This window comes from Ictidomys tridecemlineatus, chromosome 2 (genome assembly GCF_052094955.1).
Source record: "Ictidomys tridecemlineatus isolate mIctTri1 chromosome 2, mIctTri1.hap1, whole genome shotgun sequence".
Lineage (NCBI taxonomy): Eukaryota > Metazoa > Chordata > Mammalia > Rodentia > Sciuridae > Ictidomys > Ictidomys tridecemlineatus.
Genome location: NC_135478.1, coordinates 139880116 through 139899779, shown reverse-complemented (window position 1 = coordinate 139899779; position 19664 = coordinate 139880116). Strand labels below are relative to the sequence as shown.

Below are 19664 nucleotides of genomic sequence, written 5' to 3'. Positions count from 1 at the left end.
ATAACACATCCGAGACACAGATTTAGAGTGAAAAGCGGTTCATGAGCTGAGAATGGGATTTTCATTTCTCTTGGACGAATTAATGTCTTTGGATCCCTTACTCTCAGATAATAGTAAGGACGGAACTGGAGAGCTGCTCAAAATTCTCCCAACTCGAAAATTCTGTACCGTTGGATGGGATTTAAAATAGTAGGACGTGTTTTGCATACCAATTCTTAAACACAGTGCGTTAATTTTAGACTCGTTTTCCCTGTGTGAAAGGGTTTATCACTGGACCCAAGAGTGCAAGAACCTACCAGACCTGCCTCTTCCGAGGGCAAACCTGCAGCAGGGATTGGGGTGGCAAGCGGAGAGAAAGCTATAGAGGGCCAACCCGGGGACCTCACAGACGAGGGCGCTTAATCCTTTATTTAGGAATGAAGGAAGGCGGGAATGCCCGAATGCCGGGTGGGAAGGGATCGGTTTAACAGGGTTGGGTGTGTGAGCCTTAGGGGACTCCCTGGCCTAAGCCGGGAAGCAGTTGAAGCGAGGGAGCAGCCCCACCTAAGCGGTTGAGAGCAAGACCTCCCCTGGGAACCTCGGCTTGCTCACTGCACCGCGTGATCAAACGCCGGGGGCGGGGAGAGATGCGCCGCGCCCCGCCCCGCCCCGACCAGCGCGCACGCGCGCCGCTCCGGGCGCTGAAATTCAAATTTGAACGGCCGAAGGAGGTAGAGTCCGACACTGGGAGCTGAGGAAGAGGAGAGTTGGTTGTGGGAGAATTCCTGTGCCTGACTCCTTGTTTTCTCCAGGAGACACACTGAGCCCAGACTCACTTTTCTTTTCCTGAATTTGAACCACCGTTTCCATTGTCTCGCAGTCCACACGCGAAGCCTGGGGCGATGGACCCCTTTACCGAGGTGAGAAAATTTGCGGGCGCAGCCAGTCATGACCCCTGTCGTCCCCCACCCTCCCCTCTGTCAACCTTTGAGCCCACCGGTGGGACGCGCGCGTGCGTGCGCGCGTGCGCAGTGAGAGCTAGCGTGTGGGGTTCGGTGCCGGGTGGGCTGGGCCAGCGACCCGGGGGGCTCAGGTGCGCTCTTTCCTGCCCCGGGGGTCTCAGGTGCGTTTGTTAGCGGTTTATTGTTGTTTGTTCCATGTAGAAGAAACTCTGGGAGTAAAACTTTGACTCTGTTCATAAAAGACGGCAGTGAGAAAATTCCTGGCGTTCCCGGTTACAGCAATACCCCTTTGGAATCCTCCCCGTCCATTCCCTCCTTTCCCCAAAGAGTGAGGCTTGGGACCTGACGGAACAAGTCCTGCTGGAAAAGGCTGGAATCATTTGTAGGGTGGAGTTTGGTGCCCAGTGACTCAGCTGTGTGTGTGCAACCACTGCCGGGAAATCAAATGGGATGTCGTTTGCGGGGTTCTCGCGGCCCGCTGATGAGGTTTCACAGGGTGGGGTGTGTGCATTTAAGGATGGTGTTAACGACAGCAAAACCTGTCAAATAAGCGGGTGCTGGAACCTTTGTACTCATTCCCAGCGTCAACTCCGTTGCTCTGCTAACTTGCAAAGTTTCATACCGGGGATTGTAGTTTTTTTTTAGCATATAAATAACTTTATTTATTTATTTATTGATTGATTGATTGGTTATTCAAAATATTACATAGCTCTTGACATTCTAGTTTTAGCTTCATGTTGAGAGTGTACGTTGACACATTCGGAAGTTTCGGGTTGCTGGTTCGTCCACTCCCTTTTTATTCCAGCACAGTTCCTCTTTTTCTTTCACGAGGCTGTTGTGCAAGTTTCAAACTGTCATGTTTTGAGTTGTTACAAAGTGAGCCTAAAAACGTTTTGTACACTAAATTGAAAAATTCAATGGAAAGTAGTAATACATTTTTTTTGGGGAGATGTAGTTACAATTCCTTAACGCTAAGATACTAAAGATTTCAACAGTTAGAGTTTACTTGTATTCACAAAGCCATCTTTCTGTGTTTCACATATTTAGTCATCTTGGGATACAAGATATCAGTTTGTTTAAAGATTCTAATAGAAAAATCCAGGATTTTTAAAAAGATTAGTTTAAAGAATAGGGCTGGCCATGCAATAAATATTTGTCACTAAAATTGAAGTAAAAAAAAGGATATGTTATAATGAGACTAGAAGTCCTTAAAACAACAGTGTGTGTTCTCCTTAGTAACTAGAAGCATTTTGAAGGTTTTCTGAAAATTTCGACTTTATTTCATTTAAAAGTAAAATAAAACTAGTACAAATCTTAGTTAAAAGAAACTTCTTGTTTAGATAATCTTAGAATGTGTTTAGAAATATGTTTGGTTTAATGTATATAGTTTGTATTATGAAAAGTTGCAGTTGGAATAACAGTTTTGACATCTTTTCCTTAATTGGTTATGAGTGAACCATTTGAATTGCTTCCAACTGTTAGGTGCTTAATAATAGCATTCATAACATTTTTTCACAATGACATGAACTACAGTTCCTTGTCTGAAAGGATTGAAAGTAAGTATAAAGTGACTTTCTCAAACAGGTTCCTTCTTAAAACCACAGAACACAAAAAACTATTCCAGAGACTACTTTCTCAGTTCTCCCAAGGGTGATTCATAACCAATGCCATCCTACATCGAAGCAGGGGTCTGGTTACATGAATGCCAGGGCATTAGGGCCTCATTCTCTTGGTAACTCTTTTTTGTTTGTTTTTATTTTTATTTTTATTTTTTGGTTGTAGATGAACACAATCTCTTTATTTTATTTATTCATTTTTATGTGCTGCTGAGGATCTAACCCAATGCCTCACCCATGCGAGGCAAGCACTCCCAGTCCTCTTGGTAACTCTTAATGGGAAAGGCTAGACTCATTCTAAACTCTTCCTGAAGCAAGACTGTTCTGTATTAGTTCTCCCTGCTGCCACTTGGACCTACACACTCATTTTCCCTGCCCTTTCTGCCTGGTAAATTCTGAGTTGACCTTCAGCCCTCAGTTTGATCTCCCTTCTTCAGAGATGAATAACCTTTTACAGTAACAGTATTCATCTCCCTTGCATTTGCCCTCTTCAGTGCTTTACTTGTTGAACTACTTTCCTGCCAGAGCTTGAGCTTCATGAAGGTAGAGGCTATTTCTATTCTGAGGCATTTTCCCCAGGGTCAAACACATATAATACCATTTTGCTGAATTAACATAGCAGACAGGCATCGAGTGCAAATTATTTTACAAACCTGTGAGAACATTTTGGCAATGTTCCTCTATATTGAAGAAAATTTCAAAATCAGTAGAATAGTATAATAACCCTTCATTCACTCATTATCTGTTCTTTGCAGTTATCCACCTGTTGCAATTTTGTTTCACTGTAACTCCCTCTCACCTACCTTACAAATTATTTCGAAGCAAATCTAGATATCATATAGTTTCATATACATATACTTCAATATTTATCACTAAATATTGAAAAAGGACTCTTAAAAACATAATAACAATGTTATTGTCACACCTGAAAAATTGGCATTAATCTTTCATATATCAAGTATTCTGTGACTGTTCATATTTCAGGTGTTTATATATACACATATTTTTTTAAACCTTTATTTTTTAATTTATTTTTATTTGATGCTGAGGATCGAACCCAGGGCCTTGCATGTGTTAGGCAGCACACTACCACTGAGCCCCATCCCCAGCCCTCAAGTGCTCATACATTTTTGTACCTTATTTCTTTGAAATCAAGTTCTAGATGATCCACAGGGCAATATTTCTAATGTTTTTCTTCATGGACCAACCATAAATAAAGAAAATAATTATATGAAATTAATAAAAAAATAATGATATGAAATTAATTCTGACAAATTCTTAAAAAAGAGTAAGTAATTTACTTAAGACAATTAATGGCAAAATGGTTAAGAGCTCAGGCTCAGATCTGGATTTTGAATCCTGCCTGTTGCTCCTTTGTTGTTGTTTTTCCACATTCTTTATTGGTCCATTATAGTTGTACATATTGATGGGAATTTTTACATATTTGTACATGCACATAGTATGCTTTGTTGCTACTTAGCTGTGTGACATATCCTGTTACTTGTGTCCCAGTTTCTCATCTGAAAAACAGTAGTGGAAAGAGAACCACCAAATAAAGTTTTGAAAGTGAAATGAATTAGTGTGTGCTAGATACTGAAAGTGTTATTATATTAAGTTTAGTATAATTGTTAGTGATTGTTGTATTTATTGGGTGAATTTAAAACCATAGGTGAACTATTGAGAATATTGATATAGCCTTTTTGTTTGAAGTCTGATGAAGAGTAATAGTAACTGGTCAAAGTATAGCAAAACCCAGAGCTTTGTATGACAAGTAACAGCTTTTTTGTTGGAACTTTAAAAAGAAAAAGGCTATAATTAAAATTATTTGGCCAAGCATGGTAGTGTGTGCCTATAGTCTCAGTTACCCAAGAGGCTGAGGCAGGAAAACCGGAGTCCAGGAGTTAGGGGCCCACGTGGGCAATATAGGAAGCCCCTATCTCTTAGAAATAAATAAATAAAATACTTTGTAAAGATTATCATTTATCGTGAGATACTTTATATTTTTCTATGCATGCATGGATTAGTATAAACAAACAAACAAAATACTGCTACCATTTTGAAAGAAGATTTTCTGTTTTCCAGAATTAAATGAAAGTCTCTGTGTTGGCCTAGGAGAAAATCTGCTAGAGCACATTGAAAATAATAAGAAGTTAATTTATATTGAGTCTACTCTGTTTAAGAAGGGAGGGAAATCAGTGATATCTTCTAGAAAAATTTAAGTTAGAAATTTAGGGATAAAAAAAGTTTCTGTTATCCGAGATTCATTCATGAGGAAAATCTTATTTCCAAATTATGTTAGTTATTGCAGTGTGTTTTTAAAAATTCCTCTACTTTTTGAGAATATTATGTTTAAAGAATATTTAAATTATTTTATGTATATATATATATAAGTTGTAATTGGACACAATACCTTTACTTTATTTATTTATTTTTATGTGATACTGAGGATAGAACCCAGTGCCTCGCCGGTGCTAGGCGAGTGCTCTATCACTGAGCCCCAACTCCAGCCTCATAATCTTTAAATTCTTGATACAATATTATGATGAAGGGCTACCTATACTTTATTGAGCAGTTTAGTTTATGTACTTTAGATATACAATTTCTTTTAAATTAATAAACTTTGGGGTTTACTAGCTTTATTTTATAGCTTAGGGATTTTTTTTTCCTTATCTGCTATAATTTTTTTTTTTAAATCTGGGAATTTTGAATGTAATGCAAACAATAGAGCGCTTGTGTGTGTTTGAATGCAAAACCACATTCTTTTGTTGTGACCCATTCCTCATGGTAACTGAAGCTGTACTGACTCATAAGTATTCTAACTGATGAAAATGGAATATGGACACATCTTGGAATAAATAGGCTAGTTTTGTGTCTACAGAGTGACATATTTTATCTTGAAAACTATTAGACATTTATGAATTTGTGTAACATTATGATCACTTTTATGTTTATCAAGGAGACTTTTATTTAGACGGTAAAGGTCTTATGTTTTGGAAGGCATTTGGCTAATAAATGGCTTTCAGTGACATATTTTGATTAGTGTCACTTCTTTCAATTGATTTTAAATGAGAATCATTCCTAAGAAGAGTAGAGAATTGTGCCTTCTTCCCAAAACAGCTCTCCCTCCTTTTGCATGCTCAGAGGATTTCTTAAAAATTGTTATTCTGTTTTAATTAAGGAATTAAAAAGATTTAATTTTCCAGCTTGCACTAACTGCTGCTATGTCTGTTTGTGCAGGCTGTAAGAATCTGCATCTCTTCTTTAGTTGTGTCCATTTGAAAGAGAATAAATTGTTTTACATCACACTGATTCAGATAAAAACATCAGGTAATTCAAAGCAAGAAAAGAGTATTTACAAGTTCACAGGATGACTAACATTTGAACTTAAAACTATTTTATAATATGTTGATGTTTAATTAAATAAAACATAAGATTGTATTGTTTTTCCTGTCTCTTAGGAATTGTCTTATGAAAGGACTAATATGTCAGCTATCTCTTGCTGCTTGCCAAGATTTTCTATCTTAGTGACTGTATTAGTTTTGCTGCTATAACACAGTACCACAAATTTGACGGCTTAAAATGACACATTTATTGTGTTTCAATTCTGTAGATCACAGTCTGAAATGGATTTTACTGAGTTTAAATCAAGTGTTTGGGGCCAAGATTTCATTTGTTCTGGAGGCTCTAGAGAAAATTCCATTTACTTGCTTTTTGTAATTTCTAGAGACCCCTTGCCTTTCTTGGCTTGTGGCTTCTTTCTCCAACTTCAAAGCTACTAATCACCACTCTGACCTATTTTTCTATCAATTTTTCCTGACTCCAATTTTCCTGCCTCCTTTTGTCTTGTAAGGGGCATTGTGATTACATTTGGATCCATCCAAATAATCCAGGATAATCTCCTCCTCTGAAGATTCTTAATCACATCAGCAAAGTCACTATTGTTCTAAGGTAACCTTCACAGATCAGAGGATTAGGACATAAACATCTTTGAAGAACCATTATTCTGCCTAACATGTTGACTTAAAACCACAGCTGGTTTATATCTCATGATTCAGTGGGTTAGTTTGTATTGTGCTCAGCTAGGCTGTTCTTCTGCTGGTCTTCCCCAGGGTCATGCAGGATTTGTTAGTGTTCTGACAAATTATCTGGGCCTAGATAGTCTACAATAACCTTACTTATGGATCTGGTTGATGCTTGCTGTCAGGGAAACCATGTTTTTGCCAACAGGCTTAACCTGGGCTTTTTCATGTGAGGCAGTATTTTAAGGGAGGGAGAACAGAAACTGCAAGATTTCATGAGGTCTAAGATAGGAAATCATATAGAATATCACTTCTGCCATATTTTATTGGTCAAAGCAGATCACAAGGGTGAGAAAATAGATTATATCTTTTGATTTGAGCAGAAAGGATTTAAAATGTTATATCTTTACATATTCTATTGATCCTTAATATTCATATTTAATCTGTAATCATTCTGACATTGGGGTGCTCATTTAGTGAAATCTTGACTTAATGACTTGGAATTATCCTTTGAAATATATTTAACTGTTATACATTTGGTGATTTTGGAAGATACCTGAAATTTTTTGAACCTTTGACTAACCTTGTATTTTAACATTCTCTAATACATATTTAGAAACTGCTTGAACGAACCCGTGCTAGGAGAGAGAATCTTCAGAGAAAGATAGCTGAGAGGCCCACAGCAGCACCAAGGTCTATCACTCATGCTAAGCGAGCCCGAGAGCCACTTTCAGAAGCAAGTAACCAGCAGCCCCTATCTGGTGGTGAAGGTAAAAGACTTCGCATGGGGGGAAGTAAAATTTCCATTTTTTGAAAGATATAATATGTGAATTTCATTATACATGCAAAAGAATCAAGATCTTTTGGAAACAAATATGCCTCTGAGGGCCTAAAACCTTTTAGGCTGGAGCAGAGTTTAAGAAATATTTCAAATAAAATAATTGAACTTTGTTTTCTTCAATTCCAGTTATTCTTAAAAACCCCAAGGGAAGAAAAATAAAGGAGCAGAGTAACATTTTATACTGGGAGTACTGTGGAATTTTTCACCTCAACAATCCCAGAGTAGCTGACCACTCATTTTCTAGATGGTGTCTCATATGAACAAGGCAGCAAAAGGCAGACTGCTTACAAATGCTTGAGGTTTAATGAACCTTTTTTCATCTTGTGTTTGCTTAACCAATTCTTTAGGACTAGGTTGAAATTTAGATTGTTAATCTCTAGACATGGTAGAACACACAAGCACCCCATTCCAAACTCAACTGGAATCTTAACCAATTCTTTACTGAATTCTGCATACTCAGATAGCATTAGCAAGCTGTTTTAATTTTTTTCTGGAGTATGGACTTTTCCATAAAAGTCTAGAGATAATCTTCCTTAGTACAACTTTAAAATACAGATCATTACAAAGGGAAAAACAATGTTACAAAAAAAGCAGAGAAGAGGCTATGAGCCTGGCTTAGTTATCTTAGTTATTTTGGAAACTAACCTTAGAAGGATAATTTATTTTCATGTATTTTTATATTCTGAAAAGAGGGAGGGAAATATGTTACATATTATTTGGTATTCAGTCAGAAACACAGGGACCTGGCCCAAGCTAGGATCCTTTTTTCTGTGTCACAAGTTTATACTAATGAGTACTATATACTTGAAAACTAGTGTTTGGAACTTCATTTTGATACTCAAATTGAAATATTTACTATAAACTTGCAGAATTCTATGTTTTCAGGCAGTGTTGCATGTTAACATAGAAACATTTTTAAAAAAAATGGTTAGATGAATTCCTAGAAGTTAGTTCCATAAATGAGTTACCAAAGACCAGAATGTATCATGACTGTTTGATTAAGTTGGTGTTGATGAGGGCAGTCATTTCCTGATAATGGTACTTTGGTCACTGCCAGAACAGAATACTTAAGTTAGAAAGCCAATGAAACTCACCTTATATGAAATTCACATTTTTACTTTTTAAAATATTAATTTTTCTGAGATATATTGAAAGTCATTCCTGGATAGAAGTAATATGCTTTATATTTAGATACATCCTTTTTGTTTTAGGGCCTTTTTACTTTATTTTATGGGTGTTCATAGAAGTTTAAAATGTAAAATGTTAAGAATTTGTTTGGTATTGGCCATGTAATTCATTTGCTTATTCGGTCCCTGCTTTTCCTAAACCTCCTAAAACTGACAAGCCCTTCTACCCTTGCTTGTCAGTTAAATGTCCATGAAAGATTGTTTCAAAAACCAGAAAACCTGTTTTTTACCCTTATCTAAGCTGTGTAACTTTAGTTGGGTAATTTAATTTCTCGAGAAGTGCTTGATTTATCTTCTCTAAAAATGAAATGATTAGATTATGGTGATCTTTAATATCTTAGAACACTGTAAGTATGAACTTTTTATTTCCATTAACTATGTCAAGTATTATGCTTATATCTTAAGAATAAATTTCTTTTCAGTAGAAATTTTAAACCAAAATTACATGATCACTTAAAGTCCTTCATATCATATTTCTAAGTTACTGAATAGTTTTCATATTTTTCTTGTAATTAAAAACAATGGAAATATTAGAGAAACATAATGATTCATTTATGTTAAATACCTACTTCAAGTTTTTTATACTATAAGAAATTACAGATTTTTGAGTGTCTTTTTTTATTTATTCTTTTTAATGTAGTGAAATCTTGTACAAAGCCATCACCATCAAAAAAACGTTGTTCTGACAGCACTGAAGCAGAAGTTTCTGATGTGGAAAATAAACAACCAGTTGAGTCAGCGACTATAAAACCTTGTTCTCCAAGTCCTGTATCTCCTCAGGTGCAGCCACAAGCATCAGCTATTGTCAATGATTCTGTGGCTGTTCCAGCATCATTGCTGGGCGTGGGGAGAGGGCTGAAGTCAAGATTGGACACAACCTCAGGCTCCTCAGTTAAAACACGAATGCAAAAACTCGCAGAGCAGCGGCGACATTGGGATAATGATATGACAGGTAGAAGTTATATGGCTGGCCTGGTCCATAAATCTCTTTCAATAATATTTAACTTAGCATTTTGAAATTTTTATTAGTTATGAACACATTATAGATAAATGCTTTTGTTTAATCTATACGTAAGAGTATCATTTGCTTGCAAGTCGTTTGTATACCTGTAGTATATGTATACATTGGTTATGTTCTTATTGAAGTAGATCAGAAGTTCTTGGACTATTTCACAGAAATTGAGCGTATAACTGAATTACCATCTATTTGCAGTGAAACTGGTAGAGAAAAAACTAGACTAAGTATTATTAGCAGTGCTAACTCTTAGCTCTGTATTTAAGAAGTCTTATTTCATAGATTCACTAATTAAATATACTTCAAGTACCAAGCTATGTAATACTTTTTAGAAGGAGAGAGAAAAATGTCAAAAAAAATTAAGCATCTGCAAAGCAAATTCTTATGCTACAGTGCAGAAAAGAGATGAAGTGATGGAATTTTTGCCTTTCATGCACCTATAATCAGATGAGATGCCTGAGAAATAAATCAACAATTATACAGCAGGGTTATTCAAGCTGTGATCAATTTTATTTGTTTCCTGACTTGTTCCAAACAAAACGCTTGGGATGACTTATGAAAATACTTGTATTGTAACAAGAAAAAAAGGAAATCAGGGTTGACAGAAAATATGAAAAGGAAGAACATAGAAGTGAAAGATGAAGTTAGTTTACTACATACAGGCCCTAAGGTTCTCCTTTTGCTGGCAGCCAATGCAAAGAGGTAAAACACTATCAGTGACCAAATGTTTATAAACAAAAAGCAGAACCTTCTTTGGCCATAACACATGAAGAACTTTTTCCCATGTGTCCTCAAAGACAACTTTGTGTCATCTTTGTAAAGATATACCTAAAGTAAACCAATAAAACTTCTCAAGGTAGGAAGATGTCCTGGCTCCAAACAGTTTAGCTGTGAGCCAGCATAGTACAGGTAGACTGCTGAGTACAGGTAGAAGCAGGTAGACAGCTTAAGTGCTGGTAAACAGCTCTGTGCAGGTAGGTAGCTAGTGCAGGAATAGCTCAGTTCTGGGAGAGGTTGTGTGCAGATACATAGTTCGTTGTAAATTGAAAGCATAGTATTAGATAATAGCACTGTGCTGGTAAATAGAATCATCTGGGTAGACTACTCAGTGCTTTCTTATCTAAGGAAGCATACTTCATGTTGTGGTTCTCAAGCTGGTCCACGTGTCTCAGAATCACTTAGACTGTTGGATTAAAATCTTAAAAGTGTGGTAGAATTCTAGGTATACTTTTTTATTTTTTTAAAAGTTCTTTAATTATGATATATAGCCAGAATTAGATCAAGTGATCTGAAAAAATGGATGGACTACATATATTTTGGGCATTTTTCCATTACAATGAATTCTTTTAACTGGAATATTGATAATTTTTGGATGGTACTTTACAACTACTGTTCTGGCAGTGATGATCTTAATCTTAAGAACAGCTATGACATTAATGTGATAGGCATTATAAATATATTTTTAAATATATTGTAAACATTTTTTGTTCTAATAGTATGTAATTCTTAAAACAATCTTATTAGATATATAACTACTATTATCTTTATTTTATAGAAGAGAAAACCAGGTTCAGAGAGGCCAAGAACCATGGCCATGGTTGGCAAGTTAAAATTCAATCTCCAAAGATTTGGCCCTAATGCTCCTATTTTCAATTGCTTTCACCTCCCTGATGCTTTTTGGGCACATAACAGAGTTCACATAGTTTATGGTGTCATCTACCTATTAATTTTGACAGTGGGTGAGGTTAATAAGCATGTTTCTTTATAAAGCTTGAGGAGTTTAATGAGTAAATGTGCCTGAACAGATAACATTCCATTATTGTTTTATTGGAAATATTCATGGGTAGCAAAGTGTATATTTTTCTTAATTAAAGAAAAAATAACAACAGCAAAAGGTTGTAGTTTTATACTTGGTCAAAAAACAATGAGGGGCTGAGGTTGTGGCTCAGCAGTAGAGCTAGTAATCATAATATATAACAATATATAACACCACATAACAATAAAATAAAGGTATTGTGTCCAGCTACAACTAAAAAAAATATTAAAAAGCAGGGTCCTATAAATTTGAGAGCATAAGTGATTTTTTTGAACATTTTGAAAGCAAATATTAGCAAATGCCTAGCTCAGTCTTGACAGTAAATCTCATTAAGGCATCAGATCTTCTCTGATTTTTAAGAAATGACAGGAGGATTGCTAGTTTAAAGCCAGCCTCAGCAATGGGGAGGCACTAAGCAAATCAGTGAGACTGTGTCTCTAAAATATATATATAAAAATAGGGATGTGGCTCAGTGGTTGAGAGTGCCCTGAATTCAATCCCTGATATTCCCCCAAAAAATAAATGAAAATTGTGACTCAAGTATTTGTAATAAACAGTTTATTAAATTCTAAACAAGACTGTGGGTATAAATCAGTTAATATTTGAGGATTTATACTAAAATGTAATTTATCTGAAGCCTTTCTGATAGAGATTAATTAGAAGAACCAGAGATATATTAAGTCCATTTCTAAAACAATAATAAAACTGTCATCTGCTTAAAGGCAGTGCTTACTCTAAGGAAAATGACAGAAGTATGTAAAAGGGTATCAGGGAAAGTGTAGTCAGGGAACCTTTTCTGGAGGAATCAAAGGCTGGTAAACAGACTTTGAAGGACAGCTGGTTTTAGATAAGATAATATAGGCGGAAAAAATAATATATAAAAAGCACAGAAGTAAATAGTATGAATATACTTTGTGTAAAGAGCTGGTGTGTGGTACACAACTCCTGTGGTAGAAAAGCAAATGATAAATTTGAAAAAGGCAGTAGGATCCTGGTTGGGTTTAACTAGAGGTGATGGGGTGGTGAGTACCAGTAGAGTTTAAAGCAGGCAGGTGTTTTAGAAAGATACTTTTTTTTTGATACTCTGGTATCAAAATTGAGAAGAGATTGGGCAGGGCAGAGATTTAAAGCAGGAAGTTGAGTTAGAAAGCTAATACCATAATCTAGGTGTATAATGTTGAAGGCTCATGGAAGTGAAAAGGAGAAAGTGGATTTGAGAGATTAGGAGGTAAAATCTATAAGAATTAATGACTAGATGGAGGAGAGGTGATATTTCTGGTCTCAATGACTGAGCAGTTGGTGAGGTCATTTGCTGAGAGGAAGGGGATTTTACTGGGGGTGATTTCTACTTTAGATATGTTATTTGAGATGCCTGTGGGAAAGCCAAATGGAGGTAACTGGCAGTTGGAAGACAATGATGGATAGGCTATGGAGACAGAAAGCTCATAGAGATGATGTCTTTTTTTGGGGGTGGGGATAGTTACTGGAGATTGAATTCAGAGGCTCTCGACCATTGATCTACATCCCCAGTCCTATTTTGTATTTTATTTTGAGATGGGGTCTCACTGAGTTGCTTAGCACCTCACTTTTGCTGAAGCTGGCTTTGAACTCATGATCCTCTTGCCTTAGTCTCCTGAGCCACTGGGATTACATGTGATTGCCACCGTGCCCAGCTGAGATGATGTCTTAAATGAAAAAGACATTCCATTTCATAATTCCATAACATAATACCAGTGATATGTTTTAGAAATGTCAAGAATACAATGCTAGTGTGTACTGGCATATAGTTTCAGTAGCAAAACCAACTTCAGGGCAGTGGTGTAGGCAGGTGATTTTAATGGTGACTGAATATTGCACAGGGAAGAAGATAGTAGCTAAAGAACACAAATGGTTTTTAAATTTTTATTTAAAAATTTTTATAGGTACGTTGTAATTATACCTAACAGTGGAATTAAGAGTGTGGATGTTGATAAGAAGATACTAATTTTTAAGATGAAAGAAACTTGAGTATATTTAATATTCAGAGAAAAAAGTTTGTAGAGAGGAAGAGGGTTGTTTGGAGCAAGATCCCTTAGAAGGTTTTGGAGGGAGAAGAATTGAATTGCAAGCAGGGGTAGAAGCCTTAAACAGAAAGAGGGGTACCTCTTTCTTTGATTGAATTTGTGGAATAGGAAGTGCATGACCTTTGGCCTTCCTGGGTACATACTCTGTATGCATATAGGTCTAAATCCTTCATCAGTTAAATCATCACTACTTGGGATTTATCTCCAAATGAACTAACTATAGGAAAACATTTGGTTTGTTTTAACTCTGTGCTATCCAAATAGTAGCCTTTAGGTATATAACTATTTATATTTAAATTATTTAAAGTAAAATTTAGTTTCTGAATTCAAGTACTTATTGGCTACGAGTGAGTAGGGATACTGTATTGAAGAGCATAGATACAGAACTTCATTGTCAGAAAATTCTGTTGTAGGGCACTGGACTAATTTATTTTTAAAACAAAAAGTTCCTGTGGGATATTTAATCTTAAATTGTGTGGTGTTATAATATCGTTAATTAATTTCAAAAATATAACCTAAATAGATGGTATATTAGCATCTGTAATAGATCAATAAATTGAAAAAAGTTGGTGTTAAACAGTGTTTTCTTTTTAAATTTAGATTAGATATCATTTGATTTGAAGAACTATTGTTAAATTTAAGTAGCTTGGTATTTTATGCATACAAAGCTTTCACTGGTTCTTAAACCTATTAATCTCATTTAAAAATTCTGTGTGGAATGATCCTGTTATTATACATGAGTATAACTCTTAAACATGGTTTTAACTTTTTTTGAAAATATCTTCAGATGATATACCTGAAAGCTCACTCTTATCATTGCCATCTGAGGAAAAGGCAGCCTCGCCTCCCAGACCACCCCTTTCAGATACTTCAGCAACCCCACTTGGGAGAAGGGGCCGTCTGGCCAATCTTGCTGCAACGATTTGCTCCTGGGAAGATGATGTAAGTTACTCATCTGCAAAGCAAAACAGTGTACAAGAACAGCCTGGTACTGCTTGTTTGTCCAAATTTTCCTCTGCAAGTGAAGCATCTGCTAGGATCAATAGCAGCAGTGTTAAGCAGGAAGCTACATGCTGTTCCCAAAGCGATGGGGATGCCTCTTTGAATAAAGCCCCATCCTCTAGTGCTGCTGATGAGTCTTTGGCTACAGCCTCAATTTCCAGCTCTTTGGTGAGTTAATACCATTTTGGTCTTTAAAAATCTTTTTTGTTATGACTAGTAATCATAATATATAAATGTAGGTATTTATTTTATAGTATATGCATGATGATTTATATATTTTTTAGAATGTTAGTTTTACAGAAAGTGAAAATCATAAGTTTGGTAATCTATTCCAAGATAAATTAGCATTTTGCAACTGAAATTACACTAGTTAATGCAGATCCAAAGTATATGACAGAGCCTCTTGGTCACCAAAGGGAAGGTAAGCTCTAAAAATTAATTCCTCCATTAGAATGCTATATAGATACAAATAATTAGATGATATTGACTATTTCTAAAAGACATAATAAATTAGTGGCTATAGTTGCCTCCAGGAAGGCAAATTTCTAAATAGAATTATTTTGGGGGGATACTTTCATTGTATGTTCTTTTCAGATATCTGAAACTTTTTTACTTTAAGTGTATTACCTTGAAAGTTTTAAAAAACCATATTAAAAAAAGTGAGAAAGAAGCAGAGTGTCATGTTCTTGACCACTATCTTAGTGTAGAATTTTTAGTGTAGAATTTTTGGAATTCGACTTGTACTCAGTCGCAGTTTTCCCAAATAATTAGAAGTGTGGCTTTGCACAGATTATTTATGTAAAATGGGGGAAAAGGGTATTAGCAGGGCTGAAAAAGTTAATATGCATAGCACTTAGCACAGTGCCTCCCTACATCATAAATATTGAATAATTTATTTATAGTTAGCCATCAGGTACATATAGGTTGAGCATTCCTAATCTAAAAATCTGAAATCTGAAATGCTCCCAATTCTGAAACTTTCTGAAGGCTGACATGATACCACAAGTGGAAAATTCCATGGCAAGAAACCTTGTTTTAGGCATAAAATTATTAAAAATGTCATATAAAATTATTAGGTGTATATGAAATTTAAATGATTTTTTTTTTGTCCTGTGAATTGAACTCATGGCCTCATGTGGGCTAGGCAAGCACTCTGCCATTAAGCTATGTATGTTCAGACTTGGGTCACAACTGCCAAGATTCCTCATTACAAATATTTCAAAATATGAAAAAGTCCAAAATTTGAAACACTTCTGTCCCAAGCATTTTGGATGAGAGATACTCAACCTGTATTTGGTTGAATTGATTAGCTTAATCAAAATACAGATTAAAACTATAATTTTATCTACTATAGTTAAGAATTTAATGAAGATACTAGTAACAATAATGAAAAAAATTATAAAGTAGGGAGTCACCTATCAATATAATATGTGGACTAAGCTACATATTATAATTTAAATAATAGCATTTTGTAAGTTGATTTTTTTTTTTTTCCAAACCAGTTTGAACCATCAGAGGTCATGAAGTTTTTTCGTAAATCTTATATAGAGCTTACTGTAGGATTTGAATTGTTTTGTTATAGGACTACCTATAAATATTGTGAATGTTATTGTTTACTTTAAGTGTTATCATGTTTCAGAAATCTACTTGTTCCCCAGTGAAATATTCTACATCTATCACCAGTGCTAAAAATTGTGAGGTACAAAATCCTGAGCTACTTCAAAAAACTTCTGTTAGTCCTCTGAAAACAGAGGTATCGAAATCAATTGTGAAGCCAACTTTATCCCAGACAGTTCCATCCAAAGAAGAACTAAAATCAGAAATTTGTCTGCAGTCTCAATCTAAAGACAAATCTACAACACCAGGTTATGTATTTTTAAAAAATCTAAAGTTGCTGCTGACTATATTTAAGATATGTTCTCAGCATTTTGAATATTTACAATTGTGAGTGATAAGATGTTGGTTTGCCATGGCAAGTGCCCAAACATTCTAAGACTTCTTATTGAGCTTTAATTGATTGAATGAATATTTATTACTAGCCTATTAATTGGACATAGTTTTTGTCTTGTTACATTTTAACAGTTTAAACATGCTTTTCCTGGGATAATCCTGTTAGATACTTTTAAAATTAATTTGGACTTTTAAAACTAATTTGGATGCAGAAAAGCATATGTAACTGGGAACCACATTTTAGGGGCAAAATGAAAAAACATTCTTGTAACCAGGTGTGCAGAGCAGTGCTTCTCAACCTTCATTGTGAAGTCACCCTAACAGAGAAGTAAGTGTGCATACAAATGACATCACTCTCAGTTATCTTTACATATGTGTGTACTGTGTGTGAATGCATGCAAATAGAAGTTTGTATTTCTTACCATAGTAAACTGATACTTCATGAAATGCTCTATTATATTATGATAAACATATATCTTCTGGCACAATTCACATATTGTTGGTTGAGAAATGCACAACTAAACAATATGGCGCAAATAAATGGTGATAGTATTGACTTTGAACTATATTCTTTTTTCATTGGAAAGATTATTTTAATCTGAAAAATAAAATCTTCCCAGAAACTCGTTATCCTAAAGGGAAAGTAGACAGAAAAATGAATGGAGTAGGTAGAAATTATTAGCAAGTTTCCAGATGGACTAAAATGAAAATTAGAAATAAGGGGTTAGGGGATAGCTCAAAGGTAGAGTGCTTGCCTAGTATGTACAGAATCCTGGGTTCAATCCCTAGCAGCCCCATACTCCCCAAAAAGAGGAATTGTAAGCAGTATCTTCACATGGAATAGGACTAGTTAATTCCAGTTTCCTAAAAACTTCAGGCTTAGATAAGCAGCATTCTTTTTATATTCTTAGTTACTGTGTGTAATCAGAATCACATTACCAGATCCTTAGAGATATTTAATTTAGATGTTTCTTTGTATTCATAATGGACTCTAGTTTGAGATATGGTATAAAGTGGTAATAAGTGACAGGTGAAGTCCTCAAAGTATGACAACAGACAAATTTTGCCCTTTAAAAAAAAAACAAAAAAAAAAAACAAAGTTTTCTTGGAACAATGCCACATCCTTTTGTTAACAGATTTTCCTGTGGTTGCTTTCATGCTATAATGAAGAATTATATAGTTGCAATAGAGGTCACGTGGGCTACAAACCTAAATATTTACTCTGATGATTTATAGGAAATTATTTACTAACCTTTGACATAAATAAGCTTGTTTTTATATGATGGAGGAGGTCACATATACATCATTTGCCCTACTATAAATGTAACATACTCTTTCAAAGAAGTATTGTTTTAAGACTTTGTAAAATGAAGACATCCCTTTGTTGAGTTGGATAATTCATAATTTTTCTTTTGGTTTGGGGGGAACTGCAGATTTTCATGTAGTAGACTTGTAAGAGAAATATAAAATAAATTGAACTCTAGAAATGTAAGTAGTTAGAGGTTATTATGGTATAATGGTCAAGACACTTATTTTTAAGGGGGATTTATTAATTTATATGTAGTTTACTTCTGACCACTTAAATTATTGTTTCATTTGAGAATTTTCTAATCCTCACTGCCCTTTTACTCTACCTTCTTAATTTTTTTTTTTTTTTCCTCTTGTGATGCTGGGAATGGAACCCAGGACCTTGTTTGTACTAGGCTAGTGTTCTACTGAGTAATATCCCAAGTCCAAAATTCTTGGTTTTTGTTTTTGTTTTTTTTTTTCCTCTTTTAAAGAACTGAATTCTAATTTAAGAACATGCAATTAAATAGAATTATATAGTAATTCTGTGAATATTTTCTTTGTGAATTTAGGTTCCTAATAGAATCAAAGCATATTGTAACTATAATGGATTTATAACTTTTCCTATAGAAATTATAATTATGACTTATTTTGAGTAGCCTCCAAAAATGTGTATGTTGTCTGTAGGAGGAAGAGGAATTAAGCCTTTTCTGGAACGCTTTGGAGAGCGTTGTCAAGAACACAGCAAAGAAAGTCCCTCTCATAGTACACCCCAGAGAACTTACGTTATCACTCCAAATACAAAGGCCATTCAAGAAAGATTATTTAAGCAAAACGCATGTTCATCTACTACCCATTTAGCACAACAACTCAAGCAGGTATGGCTTGTTGGATTTAACATTTTTTATTGCATGGTCTCAGCATGGAACCTAGAAATCAAGATGTGAATTCTGATACCAGTCTTTTTACCTGAGATAAATAGCATCTTGATCTTCTGTGCCATGTTTCGCAAATTGGAAATTTTGTCTATTCTATTTGCAATGTGAACTTTAAAATTTTTGAACTGGCTCTTGTGTAAAATACTACTTTTGATGGGTTTAGGAACGTGAAAAGGAACTAGCATGTCTTCGTGGCCGATTTGACAAGGGCAATTTATGGAGTGCAGAAAAAGGCGAAAACTCGAGGAGCAAACAACTAGAAACAAAGCAGGTATTGTAAACAAAAGATAAAAGCGAACTTGGTACCTAAGTAGTGTTGGTATCTAATTTGTAGTTCTGTATTGTAGAACTAAATTTTTTACACACTTTCCTGTTCAATTAAGTGTGATACCTTCCTTTCATAAACCGCTTAGACACTTTCCTTTCATAAACTGCTTAAATGTACATAACAACTTTACTTTTCTTACGATATTTTCTCTTTCAGGGGAACTTTACCATGTTCACTGATGACCTTAAAATCAAATAAAAAATTATTTTCACCATTCAATTTTAGATAGTTAATTCTCCTGAGATGCTTGTTCCAAAATGTTTTCCAGAATCTACTTTTGTCATTGATGACTATTTACCTCTCTCAAAATACCATAGTTATATGATCTTAATTCTTTCTGTTAACACATACCTTCCCAATTTTTCTTTTTTTTTTTTTTTTAAGAGAGAGTGAGAGAGGGGAGAGAGAGAGAGAGAGAGAAATTTTAATATTTTATTTTTTAGTTCTCGGCGGACACAACATCTTTGTTGGTATGTGGTGCTGGGGATCGAACCCGGGCCGCACGCATGCCAGACGAGCGCGCTACCGCCTGAGCCACATCCCCAGCCCCCAATTTTTCTTTATTCTTTTCAAATTTCAGTCTTCAACAAAATCTGACTTAAATGTAGACTATGTTCTATTTTATTTACATGCCTACTACATACAAGGTATTGTGTTAGAA

The 19664-nt window shown here is 35.1% G+C and overlaps 1 protein-coding gene across 3 annotated transcripts in view; it reads left to right on the top strand.

Annotated features, from left to right (window-relative positions):
• The first annotated feature begins 688 nt into the window (after window positions 1-688).
• Anln (anillin, actin binding protein) overlaps window positions 689-19664 on the top strand; it is a 60767-nt gene continuing 41791 nt past the window's right edge. For 2 of the 3 annotated variants that reach the window (XM_005319196.4, XM_040291844.2), the window contains exons 1-7: window positions 690-899; window positions 7193-7346; window positions 9245-9556; window positions 14286-14668; window positions 16140-16365; window positions 18425-18615; window positions 18839-18946. In XM_005319196.4, the coding sequence (XP_005319253.2) occupies window positions 882-899; window positions 7193-7346; window positions 9245-9556; window positions 14286-14668; window positions 16140-16365; window positions 18425-18615; window positions 18839-18946 (1392 nt within the window). In that variant the 5' untranslated portion in view covers window positions 690-881. Of the gene's footprint in view, window positions 900-7192; window positions 7347-9244; window positions 9557-14285; window positions 14669-16139; window positions 16366-18424; window positions 18616-18838; window positions 18947-19664 lie in introns of all 3 variants that reach the window. The other variant, XM_040291845.2, reaches the window with a different exon arrangement.